Raw genomic sequence first — 13,592 nt, 5'->3', positions numbered from 1 at the left:
CCTGACATGTAACAACGAAAGGTATCACACTAAACAAAATACGGCATCTTTACATCTTTTCACCTAATCGGCTTGATAAAATGTGATTCAAAATAAACTTTTTCAGGTTTCTTCATAATTTTGAATGTGAATACATTCTGTGAAAAAGTTAATTCATTGAAATTTCACTGACCTTACGTGTGCTGGACAGGTATAAGGGGAGGTTATCATCACAAAACATATTACCCATATCTGGACCTTCCATGTCATCATCTTCATCTTCTTGTACTTCCTCAATGTACACATTATTTTCCACATGGGATATTACTAAATCAATGTCATGAAACACCAAAAATTCCACTGGCATTCCCTAGAAATACATTAAAAAAGTAACTAAAATATAACAAAGCATTTTTATATAAAAATGTTTTATTTGTTTGACACTAAAATGAAACTAAACATTTTTTTAAATAAATTTATTTATTTAAATTAGTTTCAAGTATACAGTACATTGGTTAGATATCTATAATGTTCATAAAAACGATCCTCCCAATTTTTCCCTCCCTCCCCTGGCCCTCCACTTCCTTTTGACTTCGATTTTAAAATTAAATAAAACAAAAAGAGGAAATTAACTCCACAGTTACTATGAAAAGTATCCAAAGCATACTTTATATAAAAAGATGCCAAAAAGGAGGAATTGAAAGTCTCACTTGCTTCTTGTCACCATTACACTATACTGAAGTCTGAAGTATCTCATGTATAGCAGTTAAGTCCTACCTCAATATAAAACGAAAGTATACAATTTTATTGCAAACAGAGCCAATCAAAATTGTTTTGAATATTCCATAAAAATATTCGAAATAATACTTCATCTAAAATAATCCCACTAAAAAAGTTCAACTGCCTGTTTAGCTATGAACATAAAAACACTATCTACCCCCAGATATTTTAAGAACACCAAATTCTATTCCAACTGAGATTATTCCATTAAAATAATCTTTCTTTCACTAATACCTGGCTATCGCATTTTTTAAAACATGAAATTTTAGGCCAATAGATTATTTTAGCAAATTATCCCTGACTGTAACTATAAATTACAATATATCTATAAAAGAGCTTTAAGTGTCTCTTCTTTGATAGCATGTATCTTCATATTTTTATTATATTCTACGCAAGCAATCTTTTACTCTTATAGAGACTAATGGAGCTAAAAGAAGAATCAAAACCAATCAAACTAAATTTATTCCAAATATACATAAAAATTATTGTGGTAAAATTTTTATTGAAGTCTAACATTCAAACAGTAAAGAACACAAAGTTTAAGTACATAGATAAATTTTTACAAAGTAGATACATTTATGTCACTACCACACAGATTATGAAATACAACATTACCCAGAGGCCATCTTCTTTCTTGTCCATCATTAGTCATTACCCTCCCCCAAAGGTAATCATTACTTTGATTTTTATCACCACCTATAAATTTTGCCAGTTTTTAAATGTATATAATAGAACTATACTCTTTGTACTCCTTTTTGTGACTGCTTCATTTCTCAACATTATTTGTGAAGTCGATCCATGTTGTTACATATACAAGCAGTTTATTCTTTTTCAATCCTGTAGGTGTGTTCATTATACGAATATACTAGTGCTTACATATTTGTTTATCCATTCAATTGCTCATGGACATAAGTTATGAATATGATTGTGGCTGTCTTTTGATGCACATGTATACATACTTCTGTTGGGCAATATTTAGGAATAAAATTGCTGGTTCATATGACATACATAGTTTCAACTTTAATAAGCACTGCCAAATACTTTTCCAATTTTCATTGTACCAATTTTCACTCTTAACAGCAGAATCTGAAAGTTCTTATAACTCTACATCCTTGTTAACACTTGGTACTGTTATTTTTTAAAATTTTAGCCATTTTGGTGGGTATCTCATAATTTTAATTGCAATTCTACCTCCAGTTTATTTGCTAATTGGAAAGAGAGAAATGCATCTTATGATGGAGAGAATTAGCTGTCTCTACTTTAACTCAGTGATCAAATGTAACATCATTAAGTGAGAAAAACAGACATTATGCACTTTAAGGTAAGATGGAACATAAAGAAGCCAGCGCATGCATTATTCTTACCCAAAATGTTTAAGGAAGCTAAGCAATAATAAATCTAACTTCCAATTTTTAGAAAATATAAGAGAACAAAGGAACAAAGCAGATAATGACAAAAAGAAATAGGCAAATCTAGAATATAGAAAAAGTGGCCACATTCATCCAAAAAGTCACTGTCATGGGGAAAAGTGGGAAGGAAGAGCTAAGATATTAACAAAAAAGAAACACACCAAATGCAATTAGAATTTCTGACAGAATTTTGGTTGCCAAAAACTATCTGTAGATAATTGTAGTATGAAAAAATTTGAATATGGACTTGCTATGAGATTAGGCTATGGTATTAAAGATTATTAGTTTTGTTAAATATGATAATGAGATAGTATGTATAGGAGAATTAGTCATTTTTAGAGATCCATGCTAAGTACGAATAAAATGTCCTACCTGCAACATTCTTTGCAATGTTTCAGAAAAAATTATAAATGAAGCAAATATGGCAAAATGTTAATTATTAAATCTAGGTAGTAGGTATATGGTTGTTTATTCTATTTTTATTTCTACTTTTCAGTATGTGTTTTTTTCATAATAAAACATTTAAGAAAGAAAGAAAAAGGGCTTTTAAAAACTCAGATACTATGAAAGATCCTAGATATTAACACTATTCCTCATGATAGTATGTTAATAAACAAAAGCCCACTCCTCTGCTCAGGGCCTCTTCACTTGTTGTGTTCTCTACCTAGAATCCTCTCTCCCCATATAGCCACATGCTCATTCTTTTGCTTATTGTCGCTCATCAGTGAGATCTTCTATCACTACTCTCTAACCTTAACAGGTTTTTTTTTTTTCCCACTGCCATCTGACATTCTTGGTATACTTGTTCTGTATTTGTCTCCTGCAACTAGCATATTAGCTCCATAAGGGCAAAACCTTGGTTCGGCTCACTGCTATATCCTCAAAGCCTATAACTGTGCCTGGAACAAAGCAGGTACATAATAGACACTTATTAAATGAATAAATGAATATTGGTTAATATTTATAGAGCACCTATAATGTGGTGGGCCCTGTACAATGTAAGCACTTTAAATTATTTCTTTTACTATACTGACCAACAACTCTTTAAAGTAAATATTATTATCCTCACTTTACAATGGGAAAAAAATCAAGAGCTATAAAGCAGAATTTGAACCAGGTAATAAGATTCTATAGCATAAACTCTTAACATTATATTGCTAATCACTGACATAGGACACGAATATGAATATGGACTTGCTATGAGATTAGGCTATGGTAAGTAAGTCATACATTACTAACAGTAGTATTTTATAATTCTTACTATATAAGGTTTGTGATATGCTAATATAAATATGCAATACTATCTGCGCAACCAGTTCTAGTACTTTAAGGGAGCCTCAAACCCTATGTCTGGAGAGGTACAAGGAAAGAAGAGAGAAAGGGTGAATATAAAATCCCAGGATCAATATTATTGCTCTGATGAATAAGTAAGAAAAGATTTGCACTGAATTCGATAAAGAAAAGCCTACCCTATCCTTAACAGAAAAGATCTTTGTAGAGACAGCTAAAATATAACCTATCTTACCTTACTCTAGACAAAATTAGTTATATTTCAACAACTGAGACATCAAAACTGGGAAACCAGCATTAACTTTAATTCTTCTATAAACCTAATTCCCAATAACAAATATTATAATTTTTCATTTAAGGACCTTATCTACTAGCAAAAAAGGAAAAAAAAAAAAACCTTCGGAAAGTATTCTTTCAATTACCTGGCCAAAAAGCAGAGCACGCTAGCTCTATACTATACATATCTGAAAATACTACAGTTTTCAAAGTATTTTCCTATTTGGTCTTCAAATTTTCTTGTAAGTTGTACGACTATTTCACAAATGAGAAAGCTGAGTCTGGAGATGTTAATTTATTTATCTGGTCCCAGAACCAGAGGTACAGTATCCAAGTCTTCTCTTAACCCCGTATTCCTGCCATACACTTAGACAATAGAATTTAAGTTTAAACTGGCAGTTTGTAAACATATCAATCAATTTTTTAGCATATGTATATATTTAGAAGATGTTCGGAATTTAAGTGTTCTTAATAATTAGAAAAATTAAGAACTATTTAAGGAAAATAGTGACATTAATAAAAATTTACAAAGCAAATAGAAATGGCCAAGAAACCTTCAAAAGTTCAACCTCACTAGTAATCAAAGACATGTAAATTAAAAACAAGAACAGTTTGTCTATAGAAAAGATTTTTTAAAAAAAGATTAGTACTCAGTATAGGCAAAGACGTATGAGAAACAAGGAATTCCAAACCCTTGCAGTAAAAGTATAACCTTTCTGGAAGGCAGGCAATTTGATGATTTATTTTAAAAGTCTTCAAAATTCCCGTTGTCTGACAAATTTCACTTTCAAAAATTCAGCCAAAAGAATCAGTGATGTTCAAAACAGTATACAAAGGCAAGCATCAAAGCACAATAAAAAGTAACTGAATATAATTTTAGGTAAAAAGATATATAATATAGCATGATCCTAATTTTCATAATATACATATATTTATGAATATGGAAAAAAGACAGACTAACAAATGGGAAAAAAAGCACATACCAAAACATGAATAGCAATTATCTTTGCATAGTGGCAATTTACAGAATTTTTCTAATAAGCATGTATTACTATAGGACCACATGTATTTTCCTTAAATAAGCAGACATCACAGACCAATACACAAAACGACTAACCTCTTCTCGTTTGAAGACCACATTAGCCTGCTGAGGAATGTCCACATCCAAAGAGTCCCTTTTTCAAAATGGAAACAAATGTATTATGTTGCTAATTTTAATAACAGTCATCCAGGATGTCAATCTAAAATAGAACTATAAGTTCATATAATAAAAAAGTTTTATGAAAAAAATTTACAATTTAGTGAGTCAAATTTTACACAGAAATGCAGACCAGATTTTCTACTCTCTATCTTAATTACAATTTCATTTAGCAAAGCTCAAAGGCCTAAATTCTAATCAAGCTAATAATTAATGTATAGACTTTAGCTCAGCAACTTGTTCTAATATTAGAATCTACTAAAGAGCTGAGTTTATTTGCAAGTGAATAGACTACCATATATAAAAATGAGAAAAATATTAGTGTTTGCTAAACATAGTGAATATTTCATGTTTATGATACCTTAACAAGAGTAGAACTCCTGCTTTTCCAAGAAGACGCCAAGCAACCCATTCTGCAGTTCTTCTATCAGCTTCATATGTAGCATGTTGACTAACGATAAAAACCAGTGGTAATCCGAGTTGGAGATGAATAGTTGAAACCTGTTGAGGATCTTCAGCAACTTCAGTCTTCATTGAAAAAAGAAAAAAATGTCTTTACTGTCTGATAATAATGTTTCAACATTCGGATTTAAACTCTGCTAATTCTTATTAATAAAGTCATGAGTTAAAAAACAAGTATGTGAAATAAGTCCAACATTAACAGAAATGGTCTCATAATTTCTGCTTAATGCTCCCAATGTGCCTATACAGATAAAGCATTATAAAACTAACACATTTTATAAGAAATTAAACATAAAATTATAACCATAAGGAATAAGCATGTTATAAAGAAAAATAAATAAAACAGTGTGGTACTGATAAATGAGATAGATATTTCAAATGAAATAGAACAGAGAACTAAGGAATACATTCTTTCATATAAGGATTTAACACACAATGACACATTACAGAACAATGAGGAATCTGAGTTAAGATGCAGTTTGAATACACACATCTAACTTCACTTTCTCCACATATTCCAGGAAAACTATAGCAGTAAAATTTTTTAAAAGAGATAAACATACATCTGTGAAGAAACGAAAAAAGGCAGCAAAATTTTGGAGGCTGGAGAACAAAATAACTGACTCTACAAAGCAAAACTCTAAGCCATGAGAGGGAAAGCTAAGAAACGATTTAATTATAACGGCAGAATCCTGAAATCGCTCAGGAATTGTCAGTGCCTGGTATCTCTGGAACTGAGAGAGAAATAATCTAAAGGCTTTGGAGAAGCAGTTTGATCTCTAGATACCCAACTCCATTCGCAGAGGCAACTGCCCCTCTCCCATACCAGGAGAAATCTGAGGGGCACTTCGAGAGCAGCTGAGAGTGTGAATATACCAAAAGCAGGGAGATTAAGTAGCCCAATGGTGAGACACTTCCCAGCATCCTCCCCACTCAGTTTCCAGAATGCTAACAGCCAGAATCCTGTCCTCCAGCAGACGACTGGAAGGTCCTATTCTGGGCATCTTGAGTCACCCTGAGGAATATTGAGTCAGTCCACTATTCTATGCATCCTGGACTGCCAAGCCTTTCTAAGCAGACACCAAGGTTTAGATAATCAGCTTGTTCTCCAACAGGGTATTGATCTTCAAGTCTGCCTTTCACACTTTTCTTGGCGCTGTGCTACTGGCCATTCCTACCTATCTCAGTGTCTACCCCATGCTTCTGGAACCTCTTCCTGAAACCTATATCCCAGTTCCATAGCTGTCTTAGAAAAAAGAGTTCTAACAAATAAGATGCTGAGGCACTGATATGCTTATGCATCATGTTGTGTGAGTGTTGAAACAAACTGCACTTCAGGAGGGAATGTGATTGTCAAATCTCCTTTTTGGGTAAACACTGCCATTGCATAATTCAAGGAAGCACCATTCCCATTGTTGTTTATAAAATGTTTCAGGGGCTGCCATTCACAAAAATGACAATATAAATGGTGCCCTTGATTTTTTGCTAGCCACACTTAATTAAATCCCAAGTCATTATGAAGTCCCAAAAGTTCTCATTTTTTAATTTCAAAATATTACATAATTTCTGGTAAGTAAAGCAAAGTATTATCTAAAAATAAATAAATAAATAAATACTTTTAAAGAGCAGCAAAAGAAAATTCATGACCAGAAGTTTTAAGAAAGGTATACAACTTCAAGCCAGAATGTTAGAACCAAAGAGAAAAACAGAAGGTTTTTAGTAAAGCTTGGGATGAGTCCTAATCCGCCCCCAAAGGCAAAAACAGTACTGGTAAGTAGACAAAATCCTGAAAATTCTTAATAATATCTCAATATTGGAAGAAAAGGAAATGAGGCTGGAAAGAAATGGTAAAGAACTGTCCAGTGAATTGTTATCTCTCTCTCAGGGCTCTATGATGAAATGAGACATCAAAACAAATTCATAGGGTATTCTCCCTGTGGGAATAAGATAAATGCCTTTCTTCCATCTGAAAGGAAAGGAAAAAGACAAAAATACTGCCTTTTAAAAAACTGTTTGAAGCCCAAATCAAAACAAACAAAAACTGACTCAAAGAATTTAGGAATAAAGCCAGTAGAATTGGGGCTGGTGAGTTCTAAATCTATTTAAATGTAGAAGCAAGACTTAAAAAAAAAAGTTGGAATTATGGTTACAGAACACAATATAAACATTGTAAACCTTAACAATATAAAAATAACACATTCTTCATAGCAAGGGTTAAATCAATACCATCTAAAATGGAAACATGTAGTTTTTTAAAAATAATGATTTTAGTTTCTTAATGTTTTCAAAATCATTTTTAACACTTAAGACAATATTTCCTAAGAGCCCTCTAATGAAATGCTTTATCAAAAGTTCCATAACGCCTCTAGTTTCACATCAGTTTTTTTCCTTCTATTAAATAAGATTAAATATAATGCTTCTTACTATAAAGTATCACATGCAATATGATATGTCCATTAATCCATCCATCCCTCTATTTGTATCTTTATGGGTGCAGAGATGACTGGCTCATGTTAACTGACAGTTCATTTCTAAGTGATGGAATTAGGTAGCTTGAAAATATTTTTTCTTCATACTTTGCTGCACTGGTTTAATCATTTAAAATACGCATGCACTATTTTTATTTAAAAAAGATGTACCGAATGAAAAGTCCTACTGAAGGTTTTACACATGCGCAGGACAACCCTTCAGACTTTCAGAAAGAAAAGTGTGCTGATCGCCATCACCTATGAGTCTATAAAATTCTTCTGGGCTCATACTAAGGAAAATGGAGCACCAGAAATGCTACAGTTCCAATATTTACCAACTTCTAAAATAGTGATGAAAATATTCACAGAAGAGGTCTTTTCGTGACCATGATGTGGTCTCTGTAATCTTACAGTGACCACAGTTCATTATACTACCACAGAATACTTCCTCTACACAAGACTATACTTGAGTTTCAATATAATAATGGCACTTCAAGACATTAAAGTATTATTTTATGAAGTCTACCTTCCATTCTACCTTGAATAAGTAACTACTCCTAAATCCTTCTAAAGACATATGTCCAAGGAAAGGGGAAAACATCTAGCTCATCTAAGTAACATACATATCTGTGAATCAAAACTTAATAAATTTAATGTATGAGTTATCTAATATATTAAAATAAGACACATACCAGCAGCGGTGCTTCCACTGACTTAATAAATCGATAAATGTTCAATGTAGTCAAAGGCTGTCCCATTAGTGTTCTTCTACATTGCTGGGTCAAGTCCAACACTGGTTTACAATGAAAAAAGTAGAGATGTGCATATTCTATATCCTCCCTGCTGCAAATTAAAAATTAGAGACAGATCCACTTGAAGTCCAGTGTGTGATTCTTCCACCATCCAAAAAGACAAAACAATAAATTATTTATTTATTGTTTTGTCTTTTCAAATTGCTGTTTTAGTAAAAGCCTGGAAGAGTATAACATTAAAAGAAAATGGGCTAGGCAAAAAAAGAAGATATAAAATATTAATGAAAATTAACCTTAATATTTTTAACAAACCAAGTGAGTTGTATAAGCAATTTTTCCCCTGGATTCCTTCATATGGTAGCTTCTAAATCAGGTTATAGGCAGGTGTACATAATTTTTAAAAAAATAAAAGGCTGTCACCTTGAGGACAATAAGATTATCTTCAAATATGGTTTTTCTAGAGCTATGCTAAATAAGGCTTTGTAACATAAATCTTCTACGTTTAATTTAAACCCAAATCTGTTTTGAATAAACTTCAGCCAAAACATGCCTTAAGATAGAAACCATGTGACACTTTGTGGGAGTTTGTGAGTTTGTATCTGAAATATTACAAAACTCAGTAAATATGGCTTATAATTTCAGTTTTGGCATTCCCTTCAACATGAGAATTCAAAGATAAACTTATAGTGAGTAAGATTTACCAAAATTAAAATAGCATTTAAAAAAAAATCTCCAGATGGCATTAGTAGGATTTGGCAAAATACTGCAATTTTTTATTTTTAAAATGTTATTTTAATTCTTGACACATGTTTAAACTGAGCTCCAAGGTTCACCAATTTCAAATTTAATTATAAATTAATGTCTAATAGAGTCAATGATTAAATAAATCATCAAAGATTTACTTAATATCTACTGTGTGTGTTAGGCCCTGTGCTAAAATACAAAAGACTAAGATGAATAAGATAATTCAAATACATGAGGAGCTTAAACTAGAGGAGATATATTTAGTGAAACATTTAAAATGTAGTTTATAAGTGCTATAATATACAAAGTGCTATGAGAAACAAATATTTCATTCTGCCTCAAGTTGAGAGGAGAAGGAAAGAAAGAGTTCAAGAAGATCACCATGGAGATTAAAAATAGTAAGGGAGAGAAAGACTTCTCCAAGAAGATAGGACAAACGGGTATTTCAGACAAAAGAAATAATATAGCCAAGGCAGAAAGTACAAAACTCTTTGAGAGGAACCCTAAGTAGTCACATATTACTGAAAGGAAAGTGTTGAGAGCAGAAGGACCCAGCTGCGGTTGAAACTCATACCATAACCTCTGAAATAATAAAATAATGTTGTAAAGTTAATCAGGAATCATTTGATTATAGATAACAGAAACCAAAACGAGGGATTGGGGGAAAATACTTACTGGAAGTTTAGAAGAGTATCTCACAGACTATAAATAAAATTCAAGTAATTGGATCAGAAAGTAAATGTAGAGATCTGAACAGCAAGAGTTCAGAGAACATTTCGCCATTAACACTTTTCAGCTCCCAATTCAATGTAAAGACAACTCCTTCTGCTTTACTTCTACATGGGCAAAACATTCCTGTGAGCAAGAGAGCCACGACACTGTATAATAGTTTTTCTATGCCCAATTTTAAGTTCTTGGGAGAGGGGATATCATTTGCTCAGGTAAGCCAATGTCCCTAGGTCAGGTGACTGCTCCTGATTTAACTGACTGTGATGAGGGTAACACCCTTCTTCGCCTACACACGGATTCTTTAAGAAGGGAATTTGGGGAGGTTGCAGAAAGTACTGGTGCCTCCATGGCATGCTACTTCTTTTACTACATCCTTCTTAACTGACATATAGGTACAATATACATCCTTCTTAACTGACATATAAGTTCGAACATATTTAGGCCAAACATTATATAGCAATTAATATACTAGTTTCATCCAATGTTATAGCCCCAGCAACTGGAATAGTGAGTGCCTAGCACACAGAAGGCATTCAGTAAATACTTATTAAATTAAAGGAAGAACACATGAACGAAAAAAAAATACATTCACCTCTCCCCTATTAGACAACCCAAAGTTATAGCCAACTACTTCATGCAGAAGTAATGTCATGGACTACTATATTTTGAATCCAGTCTTTCTTTGTCATATCAGGTTCGTTCCGATATGAACCCTCACCATGTTATCCATGAATAAATGAGAATTCAAACATCTCTAATACATCATAAACTCAAAAGTATATGAAAAATGGAATAACTGTACACACTTTTTAATGCCCATTTTAAAAATGGAGAAAAGAAAAAAGTCTTCCAGAACATTACTGTTTGGTCACAGGTAAAAATACACACACACAGTATATCTTGCTGAACAGGATTTATAAGGTAAATGATAGGACCTACATATACTCTGCCAATAAATAAGCATCCCTTGTGTTTTAAGCATGTCACTGTTATTTGTAATTATTCATTACCTGAAAAATAAAGTATTAAACAACTAACCTTCAAAGAGACTGTGGGGTCCCCAATAAATCACCATGGGATGGAGAATAACAAGGCCTCCCTGATTCCAAGATGGGAAATTGGCAATTGGGAGTAGCAAAGTAGTGGCTAAATGCGTGCTTATTTTATCTTCAGACTCAGTGACAACTTCTAGCTTACAATTTTAGACTTGGTAAACCTTTATAGTACTGTCAGCATAACTCTCAAATCATTAAAAACATTAAAATTCTCTTATGAATAGCAAACATGCATCAAAGTTTTATTTAACTCATTAATGAGGGAACCAGCAAAAAGACAGTTCAATAAAAAGAGATTAATGGAAAAGGAATGCTGGTTGTCATACAGAGCAATGAAAACATAACTTCTCTTTACAGGAACTTTATTTTCTGCCTACCTGTTCCCCCCGCCCTAAAAAAAATCATTGCACTTTATCAGTTTTCTATGCACTAACCTCCAAATTTACAGAGTTGTAAAATGTCTGGTATTTAATTAATTGTGTGTGGTATATCAAATAGTCATTTTCTGAGAGGTTGGCAAGAGGACTCATTAAAATCTCTTGCGCAGTATAAAAAGGTCACACGATCACCATTTTGCCTTGCTTTGGGTTAAAGTTCCTGAAGAACATTTTAAAGCCAAACTTAAAGTCTTTAAAATGCACTAGCTATTCATTGGGGGTCCAGTCTATAAGACTAAAGTAAAGAAAAACTGTAACCCTCAGTTGCCTAGACAACAGTCAAAAGAAGACCTCTATCTAAAACTGTAAGCTAGAAGTAAACAAAAAAAGAAACATCTAAAACATTCTGTTCAAAAACTGTACCTACATATATTTAAGATTATGATGAAAAAGTAACTTACAGAACTCTTAGAATTTCTAGAGCTTAAGTATGAAGGCTGTTATTTTATCACCTATCTCATCACTGTGGGAGATCTATTCCTAAAATACACTTGGCCACTCATAGGATCACATCTGTGGCTTATCCATATTGTCTTCATTCCTCTTAGTCTAATATCAATTCTGCATATTTAAATTCATTTTCAGACTGCAGTACAGATGATAGTAATGAAGGGGATTTCGGGTTTCATTTATATGTTCACATCTGCTTATGATTTCTCTTAGACAAGTCCATGCTGTGAGAGTATAATGGAAATGTTGAATAAGTAATGTGAAGTAAGTGAACTTAAAATTGCTGACATATGCCTCTTATACATACCCAATACTTCTCAAAAGGGCAATTTCTGTGGTTAAGACAAATTGGTATGTGGTCCCATACACGAAAGCAGCTTCCATGATTGCCCTGTGCTCTGAAGAAGAGATAAGGGAGTTGGGAAAGAAGAGTTAGTTTCTGTGACTCTACATAAACTTCTATTCCGAATACTCTCCTACATCTTTTTATGCTTTATTGTATTTAAAGAAAAATCCTTTGTAGGGATCCCAGTTGTGAAAATGCAGGCAGTTAAAGAAGTTATGAAAAGTCTATTCAAGGTAAAAGAAGAATTAAGAGGGAGTAGAAAATTAGTTTTATCTAAGAATATAACATGAAAAATTTGTGATAGTTTCTTCCTAGTGATAGAGAAGAAAATATGAAGCCACTATATAACTGTCATATGTTATATTTTATATATGTATATGTCTCGTATTCTTTCTGGCTTAGTTACTTTTTAATCAAACTTATTCTTAAATATAGTTTAAAGAGACAAATCATTCTACAATAAGAAAAACAAGAGTTCTTCTGCCGCATATCCAATTTCAAGGGAAAACTTTCAACTCTCACCGTTTCTTTGGGTAACTACCTCCAAGTCTTTAAATGACAGTCTTATACTCATTTCCTAAGTTTTTCAAGTGTTAGTATTACCTTCTGACCTTCCACTTTGGAAGACGATAAATTGGCTCTCTTTTCCAAAACCCCACTCCACAAATGTACACATTTCTATTCCCTCAACTTTCCCAATATAGTTCTAATTTTTATTAGATCAATAGTCAGTATTTACATCATTATGGCTCAGTAAATACTATTCACAAATGAGCCATGCAGTATAAAATGAACACTTTTCCCTTTTCAAACTTTTTATTCACTATAGTCATACCTATCTATTTTTGTGTAGATTTCTTCCTAATTTATTCCTAAACTCTTGCAGTTGTCTAACTCTCTTAATACTTCAAATATATCAGGTATACTCTTGATTCTCTCTTCTCGGAGACATTTCTGCAGAAATGTCCCACGCAGACTATTGCTACTTAACATGCTACACAACTTTCATGCTAAGAACTCACTTCATCACCCAAGGGATCTCTAATTCTCTCATGTATTTGATCCTTTGGCCTGTTACCCATATATATCTATATATCTATATATCTATATATCTATATATCTATATAGATATATAGATATATAGATATATATATATGTGTGTGTGTGTGTGTGTGTGTATATATATATATAGTAAATGTAAATTAACTATATATATA

General features: G+C 32.5%; 1 protein-coding gene across 6 annotated transcripts in view; it reads right to left on the bottom strand.

The window, feature by feature from the left end:
• TXNDC16 (thioredoxin domain containing 16) overlaps positions 1-13,592 on the bottom strand; it is a 68,649-nt gene that overhangs the window by 28,433 nt on the left and 26,624 nt on the right. For all 6 annotated transcript variants that reach the window (XM_039865120.1, XM_039865115.1, XM_039865117.1 and 3 more), the window contains 5 exons: positions 12,337-12,427; positions 8,555-8,705; positions 5,294-5,460; positions 4,852-4,909; positions 226-349 (listed from right to left, as the gene is read on the bottom strand). In XM_039865120.1, the coding sequence (XP_039721054.1) occupies positions 226-349; positions 4,852-4,909; positions 5,294-5,460; positions 8,555-8,705; positions 12,337-12,427 (591 nt within the window). The remainder of the gene's footprint in view (positions 1-225; positions 350-4,851; positions 4,910-5,293; positions 5,461-8,554; positions 8,706-12,336; positions 12,428-13,592) is intronic.

This window comes from Pteropus medius, unplaced genomic scaffold (genome assembly GCF_902729225.1).
Source record: "Pteropus medius unplaced genomic scaffold, Ma_sr-lr_union100, whole genome shotgun sequence".
In the NCBI taxonomy this organism is placed as follows: domain Eukaryota; kingdom Metazoa; phylum Chordata; class Mammalia; order Chiroptera; family Pteropodidae; genus Pteropus; species Pteropus medius.
The sequence above is the reverse complement of the archived record's forward strand: the minus strand, read 5'-3'. Positions and strand labels throughout refer to the sequence as shown.